General features: G+C 47.1%; 1 protein-coding gene across 6 annotated transcripts in view; it reads left to right on the top strand.

Moving 5' to 3' along the window:
- CPLANE1 (ciliogenesis and planar polarity effector complex subunit 1) overlaps positions 1 to 22849 on the top strand; it is a 1992329-nt gene that overhangs the window by 1689412 nt on the left and 280068 nt on the right. For 5 of the 6 annotated variants that reach the window (XM_069221234.1, XM_069221235.1, XM_069221236.1 and 2 more), the window contains 2 exons: positions 1393 to 1489; positions 19942 to 20073. In XM_069221234.1, coding sequence (XP_069077335.1) covers positions 1393 to 1489; positions 19942 to 20073 — 229 coding nt within the window. The remainder of the gene's footprint in view (positions 1 to 1392; positions 1490 to 19941; positions 20074 to 22849) is intronic. The other variant, XM_069221237.1, reaches the window with a different exon arrangement.

Genomic DNA, 22849 nt, shown 5'->3' with positions numbered 1-22849 from the left:
GTGCATGCAGAGTGTAGTGAATTCACTCCTGCAAATTAATGTGGTAGCACCTTTTAACAAGAGCTTATACTCTCCCGTACTGCTGGCCCTCACAGTCTTGCCCCTAAGGCCCCTTTACCCTTCAACCTTTGTACTGGTCCTTACTTAACAGAGGTTGCAAAGTTTTCTGTCTACCAAATCTAGCCCTTCATCTTAGACAGGTGTGGATCTCAGAGAACGGTAGACCAGCGGTGTATCTTCTGGGTCATGCCGGTCCCTTCCTCTGCACTGTATTCCTGAAATGTCCGGCCCCCACTGTCCCTTCCACTGCCAGCCAGTGCTTACCTGAGGTGACAGATTTCAGAGGGCCTTCCTGTATCACCTCTAACCTTTCATACGTGACAGCCTTGAGACTCATCCCGGCACTAGCTATCTCCTACCCAAAACCCCAGTGAACTCATACATGTGGAACCCCATCAGAGTGTGTGCCAGTGTCTGAAGGACCTACCTGGCAAGAGCTTCCTTCAGACATGCTGGTGCATTGAAGAAAGGTCGAATTACTAAGATGAGAGCAATAAAGAGTCGTGTATTGTCCCTGTGCCATAGCGACTCTAGTTAATGCAGCTAAAACCTTACCTTTGTTACCCTTGCCTTATTCTCCACTTTCACATTCCACCTCAGAAGACTGGTTCGAGCTTAGATCCACCCAATGACTCTCCATCCCGTTTTCCTTTCCGACCTCTAGTTGTCCATCCTTCCATACATCCACCTATATCCATCGACACACTCTGCGCGTCCCCAACCAGTCAAAAACTTTCTGTCCATCCATAGACTCACTCCACATTTACATGCATGCTGCTGCCCAGCCATTGTTTCCCCACTGTGGTCATCCATTAGAAGAATTCAAGAATGCCTATGTGCACGCTGAGCTTGCATTGATGACGCTGTTTTGTATAGTTGGTGGAAGCCGGCGCTGCTGCCTCCTGTGCTATACACTGTGTGTTCTTGCACTGCTGCTGCTCATGCTTTCCTTTCTGTTGTGACGAAAGCGTTCACTGCTGCTCTCTATACTAAATAAATAAAACCGAGACACTCGTTGCTATTAAGCAAAACGACGTCATTAAAGATGCAAACGTCTTAAAAAATTCAGCTGTACATTTGCAGGTCTCGAGCGGTGTTGCCATGTAGCTTTAAACCAAGGAGCGTGCAGTTCTCCAAAGTTACCTGGCAGGCTTCCCTGGTGCGCAGGGAGAATATAAATGAACCTCAGTAGACTGCACCCCAGGGCTCTCCCCTGGTGTTTGCGGCGGCGGTGTGTATCTATTCAGAGCAGTACAGTGGGGCCCAGAGGGAGTCTTTATACATATTCTGAGCGCTGTGTTGTGAAGTTTGGCTGCCTTACTCTTTTCACAGCAGAGAGGGGAGATGTTCGCCACCAATGCATTGACTCGAGACTCAAGAAGCCCTTTTCTGTTTCAGACTTTCCCAGAGTGGAGGAAGTGCGCGAGAGGTGAGTGATTTAAAAGATCTAAATTATGTGCTCGCCCACTGTAAAATGAGTTGCTTTGACGGAGCAGAGAACTGTTTTCTTGGATTTCAAAATGTGCAAGTATAGCTTCCAAAAGGTATTTTTTATTTATTTATGGGTATTTCTGCGTGTTGCTTTTACACGCGCACACAAAATGAAATTTGCCTTATAATTTGTCAGGTTCCAGGGAAATATCACTGGCTTCATCTCTTCATCCATGAGTTAATGTTTTTCGTTAGCTGTCGCAGGCACACACTGCCTTGAGTTACAGGAGATAATTACACATCATGTAAAATCCGCCTGCAAACGTACTCGGGTCGCAAAAATATAACTTTTTAACTGGCTATAATCCATGCTACAGCTGAGGAGCTGAGACCTTGCCCATCGCCATTGTAATTTGTATTCGTTTTCCACTGAAGAGGAACCCTTGCATTGCCTTAAAAAGCCTGCTCTTGTAAGCGTAGGGAAAACCGGAATCTCAGTGTAGGACTACAAATTGTGCATTTCAGAGACTGCCCTCTCTCTTCTAACACCAAAGTTAAATGCCTCAATTGATATTATTCAGTTAGTGTTATTAAATGGGGTTCAGTAAATACACTTATCTCATCTGAAGTAAAACTACTTTGTCCACACTTCGATTCCTGTGCGTAGTCATTAGATTTAAAGGTGTTCCTGCTCTGTGGAATGTTCCCACACTCACTGTGAGCCAGTGACAGAAGATTCCTCTCTCAGATCATGCTGCTCTTCCCAAGTGTCACCTCGAAGAGCTGTAACCTAAGGAGCAACCTCTGGTGACGGACGTGTTGAGCCTCTCCTAAAATCCAGTTTTAGGTCGAGCGCACAAGAGCTTTGACCTGTTGTAAGCAGTGCTTAATTTGTAAATAAAAACGTGCCCGTGCCCAAAGCCCTTCCGCTTAAACACGCGGCTGCTGCAATTAAATGTGCGAACACGGAATACTGAGGGAGTGTAATCCCGAAGCCATCTCGGGCCTCTTCAATCCATATAAAGCCGCTCCCTGCCCCTTCAGCTCATTCTAGCAGCTTTCAGCTTTCTCCCATTGTGACGCTTTTCCATTTTTCTCTTCCTCCGTCTTTCCCATATGTGTCTTTTGCTCGCAGAAAATGCTTGGGGCAGAAGAATAGGCCCCGGCCCTCAAAAATAAGTGCCAGTGCTCAGCACCGGAAACAACAAGTACAAACTAAGCACAGGTTGTAAGTATTATGGACTTTTAACAACGCCCACCTCACACCCATCACTTCATTAGTTCATGGGCTTGCCCCTCAAAAATCACTTTGTCACTCGTAAATGCTTTGATTTTGTCCCACTTTGGGGCGGTTTGGTTACTGCCTTGGACAGGGTGCTGTTACTGAGATAATTGCGCTATTGCTGATATACTTCAACATGGGCAAACTACTTTTTTCTTTTGACTGCGCGCAGTGGCTGCCGTGGCGTTCACTGCACTGAGAGTCGATGGGCGGTATAGTTTTTTACATTGTATGCACTCTGATCTGCTTAGTGTCCATTCTTTGCACAGACATATTAACCCTGTGCGCTACCTAATGATGACTTCAAGCTTCCACTAGACAAAAGTATGTGTTCCCTCCAGAAAGAACATAAATCACCTGTTATTTTGACATTTTTGCATATTTGCACTCTGATCTGCTTAGTACATGTTCTTTGCAGCAGCATAATCACCCTCTGTGCTACCTTATGATGACTCAAAGCTTCCACTAGACAAAAGTACATGCTCTCTCCAGAAAGAAAATAAATCAATAGTTATTTTGCCATTTTTACATTACATGCACTTTTTGATTTGCCTAATACATGTTCTTTGCAGCAGGCACAGTAATCCTGTGTGCTACCTTATGATGAATTCAAGCTTCCAGTAGGCAAAAGTAAGTTTTCTCTCCAGAAGGAACATAAATCACAAGCTATTTTGACATTTTTACTTTACATGCACTTTGTAATTTTCCGAGTGTACGTTCTTTGCAGCAGGCACATTAACCCTCTGTGCTACCTTATAATGAGTCCAAGCTTCCACTAGACAAAAAGTATGTTCTCTCTCCAGAAAGCACATAAACCCTCTGCGCTACATTATGAGTCCAAGCTTCCATTAGACAAAAGTATGTTCTCTCTCCCGAAAGAACATTTAATTGCCAGAGTTATTTTGACATTTTTACATTAAATGCACTCTGGTCTGCTTAGTACACGTTCTTTGCAGCACACATATTAATTCTTGTAATTGTAGTTTTATTTTTAGAATGTGATACAAGCTGGAAACCAGCCCTTAGAGTAGTATTTGTAGAATTGTCCAGCTCCTTAGTTCGATGAGTTGTTTGCTCATTTAGTTTGTTTCTACTTGGCATTTTGGGACTTGTAGTTTTATTTTTATAACATGATACAAGCTGCAAATACAAAGCAGAAACCTAATTAGGTGAACTACACACGTTTGAGTCTGTGAAACTTGAGCTGTGTCTGCGTGCATTTTTAAAAAATAAACTCAAGGAGAGCTGACAGCTGATTATGCTCCACAATGGCCAATATTTTTTAACTAATATTTCAGTTCAAGACTGAAGATCATTAATATCATGTGAGGTGGCTCCCCTCAAGCATGTGAAAAATCATGGGGTTTTGTTTGACTCCCCAGACTGCAGTAAAGGGACAGTGATCCAGTAAGCATGCATTCTTGGAACGCAATTAATTATTCATTACCCTCGCTGGTAATGTCGTCTGTACCAGCTGGCAAGTAAATATGTTTTGCACCCGATAGTAGTTTGTGTTTTTTATGGGCCTTGTCTAAAAAAAAAAAAATCCAGTAGGCCTACTAGCCCTTTAGTTATATGCAGGGCCACTGGAATCATGTGGCAGAAAGGACCAAAATATGCAGCATGGTTGACCAATTAATGTGGCAAAAAAAAGTCCAGTTTTGCATTTACAATGCCAATAGCTCTAACTCAAGTAAATGCGAGACCTATTGCATTCCAAATGCTTGTCTGGTGAGGTGATTACCGCTGAATACATTCTAACCCTATACACAGAGAAAGAATGGGTAGTGGTGGCTTGACGGGGTGCACTTCCCAAACGTATGCATAAAGTCAATAAGAGTACACATTGGTGGAAGCTATAGTGCAATGAAGTGAGATAAGCTCCACTACCCCAGAGTGTAATGTGGTGTTCATATGAAGCACCAAGCAAAATTTATCCCAGACACCGCAGCACTCGAGAATGATCATAAATAAAGAAGTCCTCCAATGAAGTTAAGTTGTCGTAGGTTCTTTTAATGGTAGACATGGACAACATATGCATAGGATGGTCGTTGTTACACAATCACAGCCATCATAGTCATAAGATGAACATTGTTTCATAAACACAGCCAACGCGTGTTTCGTCACACCATGTGTCTTCTTCAAGGCTGCAAGATATATAAACAGTTATGGTATTCAATCCTTATCCAAATGCTATTGAAGATGATAGCATATAGAGTGCATCCTGTAAGTTCAAATAATGATTGGACGCATGCTTCATTATTACACCATGTCTACCAGTAAAAGATCCTATGACAACCCAACTTCATTGGAGGACTTATTTATTTACGATCCTTCTCTAGAGTGCTGCGGTGTGTGGGATACATTCTAACCCTAATTATAGTCATTAGGCATGCAATCTCTGAGTGGAGTGTGAATGGCTGCCAATCATTGGTTTCCAGAGTAATTGGAAGTTCAGACTGCTACATTCTAATCTACAAGTAACCCTTTTCCCTCAGTGATAGTCAACCAATCTATGTTGTCAGTGTTTTTTACACTTTTATTCCTAAGTAAGCAGTTTATTACCGTCACCTTCATTGTCATAATTAGCTGATCCAAATTTCTAAAATGGGGGCTACTTAATCTTTCATATCTGATAGAGACATCTATCTGCATATTCCTTACTTTAGAATCTTCCCCAGGCGCAAGACTGGATCCGGAAACCTTTTCCTCGAAGCACGTCTCCGTGTCGAAAGATGGCATTGCGTGACTCTATAGTGACGTCGTCCACCGGATGTGATGTCAAAGGAGTCCATATAACCTCCTCTCCGACCCGCCAACGTCAGTGCCTTGTTCTGATGGATACAACTACCTGGGGATTCCTCACCTTATGAATTCGATCCTTGCGCCAGCATCTGACGGAAAGTCTTCTTCCTAGCTGTCTACGTCGACGAGGACGTCATAATGGCACGGCTCCACGTGACTCCGTCTGAAGTCAACGTGCCAATAAGAGGTCCTCGTCGGCGTACTGACGTCAGTTTTTCCTTTTTCTGTGCTTCGACGCCAACGTTTTTTTCTTCCTGGCCCGTTGGTAACTGTAGCGATCTCTTGAAGTTACAATGTCGCCTCCGAAGAAGTCCGGTTTTAAGCCGTGTAGGGAATGCGGGGGTCGGATGTCAGTGACCGACCCCCATTCGGACTGTATTTGGTGTTTAAGCTCCAAACATGATGTGGAAGGTTGTTCTTCGTGCCAGAGCATGAATCTGAAAGCTCTGAAGGAACGCGAAGCGAAGCTCTTCTTGGCCAAGGCAAAGAAGAAGGAACACAAGAAGGTTTCTTCCCATGCTTCTCCCAAAAAACATAAGAAGCGGCCTCATCGTGACTCTCGGCGCTGTCATGACTCTCGGCGCCGTTCGGAGCGGAGCCGATCAAGGAGTCGTTCGAGGTCGAGATCTCGTTCGTCACGGCGCCAGAGGACGTGGGAGATGAGTCCTACGGTCACGCCTCAGCCGGAGAGTCCGGGGTTGTCACCAGCGCCTTCAGTCTATGAGGTCACTCAAGGTAGTCCTCGCTTCTCGCCGGCGCCGAGGGATCCTGATGTTCCCCAGACATCTACACAGCAATACCCAGCTTTCCCGACTCGAGGGATGGATCCGGCCGCATTTTTGAATGCGATGTATGCTGTTTTTCAATCCATGGCCCCTGCTGGTGCACCGGCGGGTCCCATGGGGCCATTGGCATTCAATTTGGGCTCGCCGGCGTCGTACAGGGCTGCTCCATTCATGCCCTTCTGCCCTACAGAGCCTGGTGCTCCAGCGCCAGGGGTTTCCCCTGGCAGGAGTCCTTCGCCTGGGACCGTGGATCCGTCGGCTTCTCATCCGACTCCTTCTCCGCGCCATCCAGTGTCATTGATGGCCTCATCCAGACCGGCTCCATCTCCTTCTGTTCATTCGGCGTCGAGGAGGTCATCTGCCGACTTCGGGTCGGCGCCGGCTCCGGCGCCGGTTGAATCTGGGAGACTTCCTGAATCGGTTCGGGGTCTGAGATTTTCGACGTCGATGGAGTCCTTGTCGATGCCAGCTCTGGAGACGCATTTAAGATCTCGAAGGAAGGCGTTGAGGCTTCTGGAGGAAGAGGAGTACAGAAGGCTTGAGGAAGGTGAGATAGAGCCTTCTGATGATTTCCAGGGACTTGCCACAGCAAGTGGTTTGGATACTTCCCCGGAGTGGGACATTGCTTCTCCGGGGGAGTTTACTGAGGAGGCCGCCTCCTTCCATGCTGTGGTGAGAAAGGCAGCTGACTACCTGGATTTGCCTTTGTCCACAGCAGAAGTTAAGACTAACCTGCTCACAGAGGTTCTTCATCCATCTTCCTCCAGTGCTGACCCTTTGTTGCCTTTTAATGAGGCTTTGACTGAGCCTATTATAGACCTATGGAAAAAGCCGATGACATCTCCTGCTGTGAACAGGGCAGTGGCGAGAAGGCATAGAAGTGCCCCAGGAGATCCAGTGTTTCTATCTCGTCACCCGACTCCGGAGAGTTTGGTGGTTCAGGCATCATGTTCTGCAAAGTCTGCCCCCGGTACATTCCCTGGTGTTCCGACAGACAGAGAATCCAAGAGGATGGAGCAATCCTCGAAGAAAATGTTCTCCTCTTGCAGCATGGCCCTAAAAGCTACCAATTCCACCTGTGTGCTAGGCAGATACATCCATGCCCTAATGGACTCGGCTAAGGAGATGGCAAAGGATCTGCCACAGGAAGTGCAAAAATCTTTTGGGTCCTTTTTCTTGGACGCGCAAGCTGCTGCACAGCAGATTATTCAATCTGGCTTGGATACCACGGATTCTATTGCCAGGGCCATGGGAACATCGGTGGCTACGAGAAGGCATGCCTGGCTAAGATCTTCGGGTTTTTCGTCAGATGTACAATCTACTTTAATGGACCTTCCATTTGATGGGGAAAAGCTGTTTGGGGACAAGGCAGACTCTGCCCTTGAACGGTTTAAGGACTGTCGGGCTACAGCTAAGTCCCTGGGTTTGCAGACCCCTTCTGCTACATTGTACAGACCTTTTCGTAGGTTTCGAGGGTTTGCTAGAGGTTCTGCCTTTCGTAGGTCTCAATCTTATGCCCAACAACCTGCCAACCCGCCCTATCGTGCCTTCAGAGGGCAAGGTAGGGGTAGGGCTAGAGGTCCAGCCCAGCAGCTCTCTTCTTCTTCATCCTCCTCTGGTGGACAACAGCAGAAGCAGCCCTAGTTTTCCCCACTTTATCAGTCATACTTCTCCTGTAGGGGGAAGATTGAGTCTTTTTCTACAGCAATGGAGGTCAATTACAACAGACTCGTGGGTGCTAGGAATTGTGGAAAAGGGCTATGCTCTCCCCTTTCAGGAGTTTCCTCCTCCCTTCCCTCCCCGTCCCTCCTTTTGTTCAGAAGACCCTCTTCTGTTGTTGCAACAGGAGGTTGTAACCGTGTTGGCAAAGGGCGCTATAGAGTTGGTACCATTGCAGGAAAGGGGTCAGGGTTGTTATTCAAGATATTTCCTGATTCCCAAGGTGGACGGTCGTCTAAGGCCGATCCTAGACTTGAGGATTTTGAATTTGTTCCTCAAGCAGGAAAAATTCAAAATGCTGACCCTAGCGCAGGTGCTATTGGCGTTGAACGAAGGAGACTGGATGGTGTCTGTCGACTTGCAGGACGCGTACTTTCATGTTCCCATAATCAAGTCGCACAGGAAGTATCTCCGTTTTATGGTCGGATCGCAACATTACCAGTTTGCGGTCCTTCCGTTTGGTCTTACTTCAGCACCCCGGGTCTTCACAAAGGTGATGGCAGTTGTTGCAGCACATCTCAGAAAGAGAAATGGAGGTAGCGGTTTTTCCCTACCTGGATGATTGGTTGATCAAAGCCAAGTCTCCAGAGATTGTGTTGTCTCATCTGCGAATGACAACGCAGTTGTTGTTCGATCTGGGCTTTTCGGTGAACGTACCCAAATCTCACCTGGAGCCCTCTCAATGCCTCCTGTTCATAGGGGCAGTATTGGACACGACAAGGTTTCGGGCCTACCCCCCGCCTCAGCGGGTACGGGACATTCTGGCGCTGATTCCTTTGTTTCAAAGTGGAGCGGCAGTTCCAGTCCTCAAAGTCTTATGCCTGCTAGGTCTGTTTGCTTCTTGCATTCTGTTGGTCACTCATGCTCGCTGGCATATGAGGGCTCTTCAGTGGTGCCTCCGCAGACAGTGGTTCCAGTACAAGGGGGATCTCAGGGATTCAATAAAGATCTCCAGGGACGCTGTAGCGGATCTCCTGTGGTGAGCAGAGGACGGCAACCTTTCCCAAGGAAAACCGTTTTCACTGCCCCCTCCAGTGGCCACAGTGATATCGTATGCTTCCACTCTAGGTTGGGGAGCTCATCTGGGGGACCTGGAGGTCAAGGGTCGTTGGTCTCCAGCAGAACAAATGTTGCATATCAGTCTGTTGGAATTGCGGGCTGTACGTTTGGCGCTCAAGGCCTTTCTCCCTTCCCTTCGCGGTCAGTCAGTTCAGATCCTGATGGACAACACTACCGCGATGTGGTATATAAACAAGCAGGGAGGAGTAGGGTCGTATCTGCTTTGCCGAGAAGCCCTACGACTCTGGTCCTGGGCTCAGGACCATCAGATTTGCTTGATGGCAAATCATTTGGCCGGAGTGTTGAATGTACGTGCGGACGTTCTCAGTCGTCACTTCTCATTAGATCACGAGTGGCGTCTCCATCCGGATCTAGTCCTCCACATCTTCGAGATGTGGGGTACTCCTCAGGTGGATTTATTTGCCACTCGGGAGAACGCGCATTGCCCGTTATTCGGCAGCCTCCAGTTTCCGATGCAAGGGGCGTTGGGGGATGCGTTTCAGATGTCCTGGAGCGGCCAGTTGCTTTACGCGTTTCCCCCCATACCCTTGATTCCTCGGGTTTTGAGGAAGGTTCGTCAGGACCGGGCCCAAATCATATTGGTGGCGCCGGATTGGCCGAGAAGGGTATGGTATACAGACCTACTTCAACTCTCTCAGTGCCCTCCGCTCCGTCTCCCGCTCAGGGCAGATCTCCTCTCTCAATCACAGGGGCAGGTTTTACACCCCCACCTCCAGAGCCTGCACCTTCATGCCTGGAGATTGAACGGGGCAACCGGAGTTCTTTTTCTCTCCCACCGGATGTAGTGGATGTTCTACTATCCTCCAGGCGACACTACACTAAATCTATTTATGCCGGAAGGTGGGCAAAATTTGTGTTGTGGTGTGGAGAGAACCAAAAAGATCCTTTAAAGGCCCATCTTTCAGATGTACTTTTGTTTGTTCTCAGTTTGGCGAAGAAAGGCTGTGCTATAGCTACAGTTAAGGGTTATTTGGCAGCTCTGTCGGCGTTTCTTTGCCTTCCGGATCAGCCGTCTTTACTCAAGTCTCCCATTGTACATATGTTCCTTAAGGGTTTGGTGAATAGCTTTCCTCCTACTCCTTTTCACATGCCTCAGTGGGACTTAAATCTTGTTTTAACATTCTTAAAGGGTTCGCCTTTTGAGCCCATGCATTCATGTCCATTGAGATATTTGGCCTTCAAGACTGTTTTCTTGATCACAATTACTTCTGCCAGGAGGATTGGAGAGCTTCGGGCACTTTCCGCTAAGCCCCCTTTCACTATGTTTTTCCCTGATAAAGTGGTTCTAAAAACCAGGGCTGCTTTTCTGGCGAAAGTTGTCATCCCTTTTCATTTATGGCAGAATATCACTCTTCCTGCTTTTTACCCTCCTCCCCACCCGTCTAAAGAAGAAGAGAGACTCCATAGGTTGGACCCTAAGAGGGCCCTGAGTTTTTATCTGGAAAGAACTAAAGACTTTCGTTTGGATGAGCAACTGTTTGTTGGATATGCTGGTCAGCAAAAGGGCAGAGCTGTACAGAAAAGGACACTCTCCAGGTGGGTCATCTTGTGTATCAAGATCTGTTAACTCTTTGGAAAAAAAGGTCCCTCCTGAAGGTATCAGGGCCCACTCTACTAGAGCTAAATCTGCATCCTCGGCTCTGGCGAGGGGAGTTCCATTGATAGATATATGTAAAGCGGCAACTTGGGCGTCCCTCCATACTTTCGTAAAACATTACTGTTTAGACTCTGAGATGAGGAGGGACGGCCATTTTGCTCACTTGGTATTGCAAGTGTAATCAGGCGCGGGCACCCACCACCGAGAGCGGTACTGCTTGGGACTCTATTCATAAGGTGAGGAATCCACAGGTAGTTGTATCCATCAGAAGAACAAGTTACTTACCTTCGGTAACGCTTTTTCTGGTGGATACACTGACTACCTGTGGATTCCTCACGGTCCCTCCGGCCTCCCCGTTGCCTGCCTGGTTACACAGTCATCTTGCAGCCTTTGGTTTAATGTTTATTCTTATATTCATATATATATATATTTTTGTATGTATATAAATGTGTATATATTTATACCTATATAGTGATATCTCTCTCTCTATATTTTTATATATTCATGTATTTAAGCTCTCAATAAGAATGGGTGATTTAAATAGAAAAGGTTTTTGTGTGCGTATATCTTTCTATATTAATTATAAATTTTCATGGTCGGTTTACTCCCGTTTGCTTTAAGAGCACGAAAAAAAGGAGGTGAAACTGACGAGGACCTCTTATTGGCACGTTGACGTCAGACGGAGTCACGTGAAGCCGTGCCATTATGACGTCCTCGTCGATGTAGACAGCTAGGAAGAAGACTTTCTGTCAGATGCTGGCGCAAGGATCGAATTCATAAGGTGAGGAATCCACAGGTAGTCAGTGTATCCACCAGAAAAAGCGTTACCGAAGGTAAGTAACTTGTTCTTTTCCACGCTTGCAACACAAACCTGGTAATGGTTTGTTAGGCACTTTTCGGCCTACTCCTACGTCTTCGTCGACCGACCGGTGTGCTTTTCCCTGTCTATGTCTTAAGGGTATATGGTGCCCGGGTGAGCACCACGACTCCGTAGAGTGCGACTCCTGTCTTCAACTTTGACCGAAGGCGCTACAGGAGTGCTGTATGAAGCTTATGGCAGCGCGGCTGTTGGAGCACTTCGGTCTCCGTTTCCTACTAAGGTCCATTTGTGGGCCCGTTCAAGGAGTAGTTCTTGTGGACATCATTCTCCATCGACTTCATGCTGCAAGTCATGACTCAAGTGGGTGAAGTTGCAGCAGTTGCAGACTTCACCGCCTACGGCCTCCCACCTTTCTTCGGATGAGGTGTCCAGTCCTGAGTACGCCCCATGTTCCCCCCCTATCCCGGGGCCAGGGCGACTCTCTCCCAGATGCATGAATTTTATGAATCACTTCATGCTTTGTTTGGAAAATCACCTCCCTCTGGAACGCCTGTAGGCCCCATGGAGGGTCAAGGTGCCTTGACTGTGTCTCTGGCAGCGAGTTCGCCCTCAACTTCAGTTAAGCCTTCAGATCCAGCTTTCGAAGCTGTTACGGTGCAAATGCACAGCCCTTCAGTGGTCCCACCTTTAGTGCTGGTATCCGGTCAGCCGACTCCACCAATGCTGCAGGCAGCACCCATTGAAGTCGTGCCCCTCTCCCTTTCCGAAGTTGAGTAAGCGTCATTTTGGCACTGGTCGATGTCGGGTACAGCGCTGGTCATGCCAGGCATGCTCCCTCAGTTTTCTGGGGAGTTTCCTCATGTTTCTCCATCAGAGGAACATGGTTTTGAAGGGGCTGAGGAAGAGTTGGGGTTTTCATACACTGCTCTGCCTCCAATGGAGGACTGTTGATTGGCTGATCTAGGGGCAGCTAGAGGTTTGAACTCTTCTCCATCCTTGGGCCTCCATTCCCCACCTGGCCTTGCTACGGAGGCAAGTTTCTCTCTAGCTGATATGCTAATGGGAATTGCTGAAGTATTGGATCTGACATTTCCCTATGTTGAATTGACTACTGATCCTCTAATTGGTGCCGTCAATCACGACCAAACAGTGTTGAGCTGGTACTGCCTTACAGTGAAGCCCTATATGACATTTGTTAAGGACTTTAAATAATTCTGAAACTGGGGCCCCGGTTGATCGGGCTATATCTCATAGACACCGACCAGCCCCTGGTGATCTGGTCTGCCTTCTATGACATCCTACTCCTCACAGTGTGGTGGTGCAGGCTGTTTCCACATCACACTATATTGACCCTCCCCTTCCATCTGATAGAAATTCCAAAAAACTTGACACTAGTGGCAGGTGGATTTTTCCCTCCACTGGTTCTGCTTTGTGCTCTGTCAGTACGTCTTGCATTCATGGATGTTTCTCCTATTTAATATGGGACTCATTGGAACGCATCTTGCTATCATTGCTGGATGATACCTGGAATGATCTTGCCCCTTTGATCAGAGATGGCCAGCAGGCAGCTACGTTAATAATTTGTTGTGGTATGGATACCACTGACTTTGTGGGTCGGGCCATGGCCTCTTCAGTGGCAGTTTGTCGCCATACCTGGTTACTTACCTCCGGAATTTCAGAGACTATTCAAGCCACTTTGATTGACCTGCCTTTTGATGGTGCCCATTTGTTCGGCGCACATGCTGATTCTGCCTTAAGACATTTTTGTGACAGTCTGAGCGGAACAGCAAGCCAGCATTGTTCTTCAATACATTATGCCATGTCAGTTCCTTCCATTCTAGATTATATGGGAGACATTTGTATTAAAGTATCTCACAAATGAGCCACGCTTGGGCAGTGCCTGTGAGTTTGTTTTTCTTTCCTCTGCCTGTTCCACCTAATGATGGTACCCGGTGTGGTGTTCCTTCTTTCTGTATCTCTTATAGGGAAGTGTTGATATTGGCAGCTTTAGGGGAATCTCAGAATTTTATTTACCTTCTGCTAAGGGAGTGTATTTAAATACACTTTTTATTTCTCATGGTTGTTATGTAGTAGTGTCTCTTTAAATTCTCTGAGGTATTAGTGGGATGTTCATCAGCAGAATGATTTTCCAATGATGGGATTATACGCTGTTGAGGATTTCTTTCTCAATATTCCTCGTGTTTTCAAACAAGGTCGATTGTGACCTTCTTTATTCGTTTGTATGGGTTCTATTTTTAACCTTGGTACGTGCACTATGTTGAGTGATTCATGACATTACTTATCATTCATTGTAAAAGTTCTGTACTTTTGTTGGATTTGGTACATTGTACACCAGAAGGTTATTGTCTTGTGAGCCTTAAGACCACATGGGCCTTATTACAACCTTGATGGAGGGATTTTCTCCATCACAAATGTGACGGATATCCTGTCTGCCATATTATGATCCCATTATATTCATTGGAGATCGTAATACGGCAGACAAGCTAGACAGGAGATAGACAGGAAGTGGTCACTCCCCTTTCCTTTGTCCATTTTCAACCCAGTGGAGGGACCTGGGGTCCCTGGACTGGTGCAATCCATTTTATGCAAGGAGGACACCAGATGTGCCCTTCAAAGCAAACCAGTGGCTTGGGTAGGCTACCCCCGCCTTGTAACACTTTTTCCAAGTGAGAGGGTGTTGCATCCCCTCTCCCACAGATCTTTGTTCACCTTCCCCTGCCTGAGCTGGTCAAGCAGCAGGAGGGCAGAACTCTGTCTGAGGGGTGGCAGCAGCGTGGGCTTCCGGCCAACCCTGGAAGACTGGTAGGGTCAATACTGGGGAGTCCTCTAAGAAGCCCCCATGGAATCATGGCACTAATACTGGCATTGGTACTGGGGTATGATTCTGACATGTTTGAAACCAAACATGCCTTGGTTCGAAGTTACCATTATGTAGCTGGACCACAGGTAGCGAGTGACCTGTGGCCAGAACATGGGTAAAATGTCTTCCCTGCACTTACGAAGTCCAGTGCAATGGAACTGGAGGTCATAGGGGCACTTCTGTTCTTGCAGGGGAGCGCTCACACTCAGGGACCTGCACCCTGCCCTTCGGGCTGAAAGGGCCTGCCATAGGGGTGGCTTAAAGTGACCTGGTGCAGTGACCAGCAGTGAAAGGATGCATGCATCTTTTAACGCAGGCTGCAACTGCAGGCCTGCAGACACAGTTTGCAAGGGCTCCAATGGGTGGTATAATACATGCTGCAGCCCATGGGGGTCCCCTGGTGTACCAATGCCCTAGGTACCTGCATACATTTGACTAGGGACTTACAGGGGTACACCAGTATGCTAATTGTGGGGAGTAAAAAAGTACCAGGGTAACTGACTTTGGAGGAGAGAACACAATCACTGTGGTCCTGGTTAGTAGGATTCCAGTGAATACAGTCTAAAAAAACTGACAGGCAAAAAGTGGGGGTAACCATGCCAAAAAGAGTGACCTTCCCACAATATCCTACAGGTATTTGTATTTTCTCTAGTTGTTTCTTAGGGACAAATCTGATTCAATGCCAGTAGTTGCTATTTCTGTATTCAGCTTCTTTTTAATAGAGCATTTTTCGATGCCTTATCCATGGGAGATGGACCTTTCTCTATATTTTTTACAGAATAGGTCTTGCTAGGATAGGCCTTAACATGGCGTAGAGGTAATGGTCAGTGGCATGTCCTGTTGATCTATGTTTCACAAACATGCAGTTTGGGTCTGGATATATTATTTAATTAATATTCATTGGGACATTTGGCAAAATTGTCCTACTGCCCTGGGTAACGTTATCCCCATGCTTTCAATGTGTTTGTAATTTTTATTACGGTTGTCTTCTCACCAGTTCTTGTGGGGTGAGGAAGCATGGGTTTGGATCCCATATTGGGTGCCAATAGTTTTGTATTCATATTGTTAGGTTGCTTCTGACACAGATTTGACATACTAACCTGGATAATTTTATTCCCATGCTTTTTAATGTCCTATGACTTTATTTACCTGTGGTTGCTTTGACAGTTTTTTATGTTGTAGAGTATGTTATTGCTCACCTAAAATATTATGAATGTCTGGTCTTTTTCTCTTGTTCTAGACCGGTTTTGTTCTACTTAGAGACTTTCAGTGGTCTCAGTTTGCAGACCCTTCTCCGGGATGGTATAATTTTGGTATCTGATTCTAAAGTAAGGAATCTGCGGCTTGATGTCTCTATCAGATGAACAAATTACTTACTTTCGGTAACACATTATCTGGTAGAGACAGGATCTAGCCTCAGATTCGTTAATGACCCTCCCATTGTCTCCGTTCTATGAACTGAGTCGGAGAGAAGGTTATATGGGCTCTGTTGAAGTCACATCCTGTGGACGACATCAGTACAGAGTTGTGCGACGTCCTCTTCCAAGGTGCTGACGTGCTGGGAGAAAAAAGTTACTGGATCCAGTCTTGCACCTAGGGAAGATTCTAAAGTAAGGAATCTGCAACTAGATCCTGTCTCTACCAGATTATGCATTACCAAAGGTAAGTGACTTTTATTGGGTTATGTTTCTTAATGCTGTTTGGCATCATCATCTAACAAACCTTTTCCACAAAACCTCAAACCTCAGTGCTCATTTCACTAAGGACATTGTGCAGGTCAGACATTATCCAAAAAATATGAAGGGCAGCAGTGTGATCCTTTTTTTCACATTTCTCTGCCAAGGACTTGTAATCTAAAGTTTGGGCTGAGACCAAGTTGTTTTGCTCAGTCCTACTTACAATTTTTTTTTTTAAATTGTCTTGGATTTCATGGCCCACATCCAAATGCATTGGTCAACTGCTAGTATTGAATTCAACTTTTAAAACATGCGCCTTCTCTGAAGCATGTTTACTTCACAGGCATAGTATTGGTCTCCTACCCCTTCATGAATTTCTTTGTCCTTGGTAATGATCAATGTAGGGAAATGCCTCCCTTGGCATGGTTACCCCCTAACGTTTTGCCTTTTGTTGATGCCAGTTATGATTGAAAGTGTACTGGGACCCTGCTAACCAGGCCCCAACACCAGTGTTCTTTCCCAAAACTGTACCTTTGTTCCCACAATTGGCACAGCCCTGGCACACAGATAAGTCCCTTGGTAACTGGTACCCCTGGTACCAAGGGCCCTGTGGCAGGGAAGGTCTCTAAGGGCTGCAGCATGTATTATGCCACCCTGGGGACCCCTCACCCAGCACATGCACACTGCCTCACAGCTTTTGTGTGCTGGTGGGGAGAAAATGACTAAGTCAACATGGCGCTCCCTCAGGGTGCCATGCCCTCCACCCACTGCCTGTGGCATAGGTAAGTCACCCCTCTAGCAGGCCTTACAGCCCTAAGGCAAAGTGCACTATACCACAGGTGAGGGCATAGTTGCATGAGCACTGGCACAACCCTGGCACACAGATAAGTCCTTTGGTAACTGGTACCCCTGGTACCAAGGGCCCTGTGGCCAGGGAAGGTCTCTAAGGGCTGCAGCATGTATTATGCCACCCTGGGGACCCCTCACCCAGCACATGCACACTGCCTCACAGCTTGTGTCTGCTGGTGGGGAGAAAATGACTAAGTCAACATGGCGCTCCCTCAGGGTGCCATGCCCTCCACCCACTGCCTGTGGCATAGGTAAGTCACCCCTCTAGTAGGCCTTACAGCCCTAAGGCAGGGTGCACTATACCACAGGTGAGTGCATAGTTGCATGAGCACTATGCCCCTAGAGTGTTTAAGCTAAACCTTAGACATTGTAAGTGCAGGGTAGCCATAAAGAGTATATGGTCTGGGAGTCTGTCAGTTACAAACTCCACAGTTCCATAATGGCTACACTGAAATCTGGGAAGTTTGGTATCAAACCTCTCAGCACAAAAAATGCACACTGATGCCAGTGTGGGATTTATTTCAGAATTCACACAGAGGACATCCTAGAGATGCCCCCTGCATGCCAGTCCAATTCCTAGTGTTAGGCTGACCAGTTCCTGCCAGCCTGCCACAACCAGACGAGTTTCTGGCCACATGGGGTGAGTGCCTTTGTCACTCTGTGGCCAGGAACAAAGCCTGCACTAGGTGGAGGTGCTTCTCACCTCCCCCTGCAGGAACTGTAACACCTGGCGGTGAGCCTCAAAGGTTTATGCCTGTTGTTACAGTGCCCCCGGGCATCACAGCTAGTGGAAATGCCCACCCCTCCGGACACAGCCCCCACTTTTGGGGGCAAGTCCAGAGGAGATAATGCGGAAAACAAGTAGGAGTCACCTACCAGTCAGGACAGCCCCTAAGGTGCCCTGAGCTGAGGTGACCCCTGCCTTTAGAAATCCTCCATCTTGATTTTGGAGGATTCCCCCAATAGGAATAGGGATGTGCCCCCCTCCCCTCAGGGAGGAGGCACAAGGAGGGTGTAGCCACCCTCCAGAACAGTAGCCATTGGCTACTGCCCCCCAGGCCTAAACACACCCCTAAATTTAGTATTTAGAGGTGACCCTGAACCCAGGAAATCAGATTCCTGCTACCTACAACAAGAAAAAGGACTGCTGACCTGAAAGCCCCGCAGAGACGACGGAGAGGACAACTGGCTTGGCCCCAGCCCTACCAGCCTGTCTCCAAACTCAAAGAACCTGCACAGCGATGCATCCAGCGGGACCAGCGACCTCTGAGGACTCAGAGGACTGACCTGAAGGACCAAGAACCTCCCGAGGACAGCAGCTCTGTCCAGAAACAGCAACAAAATTGCAACAAAGAAGCAACTTTAAAGAGACCCTCTCTTCCCGCAGAAGCGTGAGACTTCACACTCTGCACCCGACGCCCTTGTCTCGAGTTCAGGACAACAAACACTGCAGAGAGGACTTCCGGGCGACTCCAACGACGTGGACACCCTGAGTTGACTCCTACACCCCCACATCGACGCCTGCAGAGAGGATCCAGACGCTCCCCATGACCGCAACTGCCTGGTAACAAAGGCACCCAATGCCTGGACCAAGCACTGCACCCGCAGCCCCCAGGACCGAGAGGAACCACCTACCTGTGCAGGAGTGACCAGCAGGCGGCCCTCATCTGAGCCCAGTCAGTGGCTGGCCCGAGAAGCTCCCCTGTGCACAGCCTGCATCGCCAGAGTGTCCCCCAGGACCCTCCATTGCTTTCAATAGCAAACCTGATGCCTACTTTGCACACTGCACCCAGCCGTCCCTGTGCCACTGAGGGTGTGTTTTGTGTGCTTGTGTGTGCACCCCCCCCCAGTGCTCTACAAACCCCCCCTGGTCTGCTCCCCAAGGATGCAGGTACTTGCCTGCTAGCAGACTGGAACCTGAGCACCCATGTTCTCCAGAGGCACCTGTGTGCTTTGGGCCCTCCTTTGACCTCTGCACCTAACCGGCCCTGTGTTGCTGGTACTGTGGCTTTGGGGTTGCCTTGAACCCCCAACAGTGGGCTGCCTATGCCCAGGAGACTGACTGTGAAGGTGCTTTACTTACCTGAAAAACTAACCAAAAGTTACCTAGCCCAGGAACTGTTGATTTTTGCAGTGTCCACTTTTAAAATAGCTAATTGGCATTTTAACCAAAACTGTGTGTACTACTGTTTTAAATCAAAGTTCTATACTTACCTGTGTGAAGTACCTTGCACTTTATGTACTTACTTCAAATTTGAATCTTGTGGTTCTAAAAATAAATTAAGAAAATATATTTTTCTATATAAAAACCTATTGGCCTGTAGTAAGTCTTTGAGTGTGTGTTCTTCATTTATTGCTTGTGTGTGTACAACAAATGCTTAACACTACCCTCTGATAAGCCTACTGCTCGACCACACTGCCACAAAATAGAGCATTAGTATTATCTAATTTTGCTACTATCAACCTCTGACGGGGAACCCTTGGACTCTGTGCACACTATCTCTCACTTTGAGATAGTATATACAGAGCCAACTTCCTACAATCACGTTATATGGTACATCGTAGTAACAACTTTTCTCTTGGTCAAAGAAATCTGTTAGCTAGCAATTGTCCTTGCACATTCACTTTTCCATTGGAGAGTCATTATAGTTAGCCTCCTAACTGCATTCAGTAACATTGAATCATACACATGTAGTGAGGCAGCAAAGGCTGGCTTTACGCACTTTGTATTCTTTATTGACTAGTAGGCTTGACTTCTGAATTCTGGTTGGTTAGTAATGAAAAACTATTTTCTGAACATCATTATTGCTTCAATAGCCATATAAGTGCTTTTATGACAAATTAAATAAGTGAGAGGTGACAAACTAAATCATTCATTTTCTTCTGTGAGTAATTATGTAGATACATATTTCATTGTGAAATTACTTTTGAGATATGATCTCTGTGTTTAATTTAGTTTTTCAGATGCTCCCTTAGAGATGACAGGCCTGAGTGACATTGCGGACATTATTGGCGACCTTGTAAGACATGGTGGTGTTGCAGCAAGTGAACTTGGCTTAACAGAGGCTCAAGCTAGGATATTTTCAAGGTAAATAAGCTAATTGTAACAACCACATTCCAGTGGAAATTAAACCTAAAATATAAATGAATACATTCACCTTTCTAGAGCCGATTTTGTATTTAATGTTCTTGGGTTCTCAAAAGATCTAGTAGTTTTTGTTTAGTGTCATCAGTACTTCAATTATGTTTCCTCTGCGGTGCTAGTAAAAAAAATGTACATCATAATATGGCTAACTAATGGAATACTACAGACTTATAAGTGGAAATATAAGTAAATCTGCATGGAAATACTCTAAGCTTTTATTGGGAGCATCCAGAAGGTGAAACTGCACAATAAGGAAGAAAGTCCTGTTGTCAGAAGTATGTACATATATATATGTATCGATTTATGTCATTCTAGAAGGTTTCGCTGGCCTGGAAAAAAGAGCACTTTTTTTACACATGATAAAGTGTATATTATAGAGCTATATGGCTCCTTAATAATGAATTGTAATAGAGACTTGTAACCACAGATTCCCAGATTCCGCACCTTTTGAACATTCCCCAGACGTCAAAATTGATCCAATACTAGAGAAGTTTCTGGATCTTTTATAGATTCACATGCTTGAATCATTCCCTGTTGTCAAAAGGGTAGTCCCACTGTACCATAATAAAGCAGTATGTGTCATTATCATAGGCTAAAATGGCAATGAACAATCACCTAAATAGCCTAAAAATGTTCTTTTTTAAAAAGGGAACCAACTCCAGCCAATCAGACAGCACCGTTTAGAATATTCCCAAGAGAGGCCATTGCAGCCTGTGTAAAATAGTGCATGCACTTTTTCATAGCCATTTTCACTGCACCAGGTCACTTATAAGTCACCTATATGTCAGGCCTTCAGACCCTGAAGGCTGGGTGCAAAGTACCTGTGTGTGAGGGCACCCCTGCATTAGCAGAGGTGCCCCCATGTTGTCAGGCCCATTTTCCCGGACTTCGTGAGTGCAGGGACGCCAATTTAAGTGTGAACTTGACATAGGTCAATACCTATCTCCAGCTTCACAATGGTAACTTTGAATATATGGCCATGTAAGGTGTCTAACAACTGGGAATTGTACCCCAGTACTGATTCCAGTATTGGTTGCACGATCCCATGCACTCTGGGGCTCCACTGTGGACCCCCAGTACTGCCATACCAGCCTTATGAGGTTTTCCAGGCAGCCCCAGCTGCTGCCACCTCACAGGCAGGCTTCAATCCCAGGGAGGCAGAACAAAGCATTTTCTTTGGGACAGGGGTGTTACACCCTCACCCTTTGAAATAGGTGTTACTGACATGGGAGGGGTATCGTCCTTGAGCCTCTGTAAATGCTTTGAAGGGCACAGATGGTGCTCTCCTTGAATAATCCAGTCTACACTGGTTCAGGGACCTCTGGTCATTGCTCTGGCGCGAAACTGGAAAAAGGAAAGGGGAGTGACCACTCCCCTGTCCATCACCACCCCATGGGTAGTGCCCAGAACGCCTCCAGAGTGTCCCTGGGTTTTGCCCTCTTGGATTCTAAGGTGGTGGGGCACTCTGGGAGCAGTGCCAGCCGGTGACGTCAGAGACCCCTCCTGATAGGTACCTACCTGGTTAGGTGACCAGTCCCCCTCTCAGGGCTATTTAGGGTCTCTCCTCTGGGTGTTTCTTCAGATTCCGATTGCAAGACTCCAGCAGGAATCCTCTGCATCCTTTACTTCAGCTTCTACAGACGGATCAACTGCTGTCTGCTCCAGGAACTCTACAAAACTGCAACAAAGAAGCTAAGAGGACTTCTGCAACATTGTATCTTCAGCTCCTGGCCAGCAACTGCAATAGTTTCCAGGTCCTGCATCCTGAGGACTGCCTGTCTTCAGCTTGCCCCAGAAGAACTGAAGGAATCTCCCGGGAGTGACGGAGTCACTTCCCTGCTTCAGCAGGCACCTCTCTGCAGCAACGACCAGTGGCGTGGGTCTCCTCTCCTGACGACAGGCGTGGATCCAGCAACACGGGTGGTGGACTGAAGTGACTCCAGCAGTCCCAACGTCCAGCTGTCCAACTTTGGTGGAGGTAAGAGCTTGCCTCCCCATGCAAGACAGTACCCCCGTGCACTGCGTGACTTGCAGTTGCCAAGGCTTGTGTGCGACCTTCCAAGAAGTTCTTTGTGCACAGCACAGCATAGGCCCCCAGCACTTCATCCTGCGACGCATAGCTTCCTGAGTGGTTCTTTGGTGGTGTGGGAATTCTTTGTGTCATGCTGCGTTGTCCTCCAGTGCACCTTCTTTGTCCCCATGCTGTGGGACTCCTGTGCGTGCTGCCTAGTCTTCTGAGGGCTCTCTGAGTTGCTGAGAGCCCCCTCTGTCTCCACCTCCTGAGTAGAGGCCACCAGGTCCCTTCTGGTCACGGGCAGCACCATTTTCCGCTAACCGCGAGATTTGCATTTACCAATGCTTGTTGGCGGAATTCAGTGACGCAAACCAGACTGCATTCATCCATCCGGCGTGGGACATCTTCTGCACCCACCAAGAACCCGCATCTGTCTTCTGTGGTGCAACACTGACTTTGTCTTCTCACCAGTGGTTCCACTTTTGCACCTTCATCCGGGTTAGCAGGGGCTCCTGTTCTCCCTGGACTCTTCAGTGCTTCTCGGACTTGGTCCCCTTCCTCCAAAGGTCTTCAGGTCCAGGAATCCATTGTTGGTGTCTTGCAGTCTCTTCTGGTTCTTGCATTATCTTCTATCATAACTTCTAGTGTGTTTTAGAAAACTTGCTGTGTTTTACTCCTGCTTTCCTGGGCTCTGGGTGGGTTGGG

This window comes from Pleurodeles waltl, chromosome 1_1 (assembly GCF_031143425.1).
Source record: "Pleurodeles waltl isolate 20211129_DDA chromosome 1_1, aPleWal1.hap1.20221129, whole genome shotgun sequence".
NCBI lineage: Eukaryota > Metazoa > Chordata > Amphibia > Caudata > Salamandridae > Pleurodeles > Pleurodeles waltl.
Note: the sequence above shows the minus strand (reverse complement) of the source record. Positions and strands in the feature narration are given on the sequence as shown.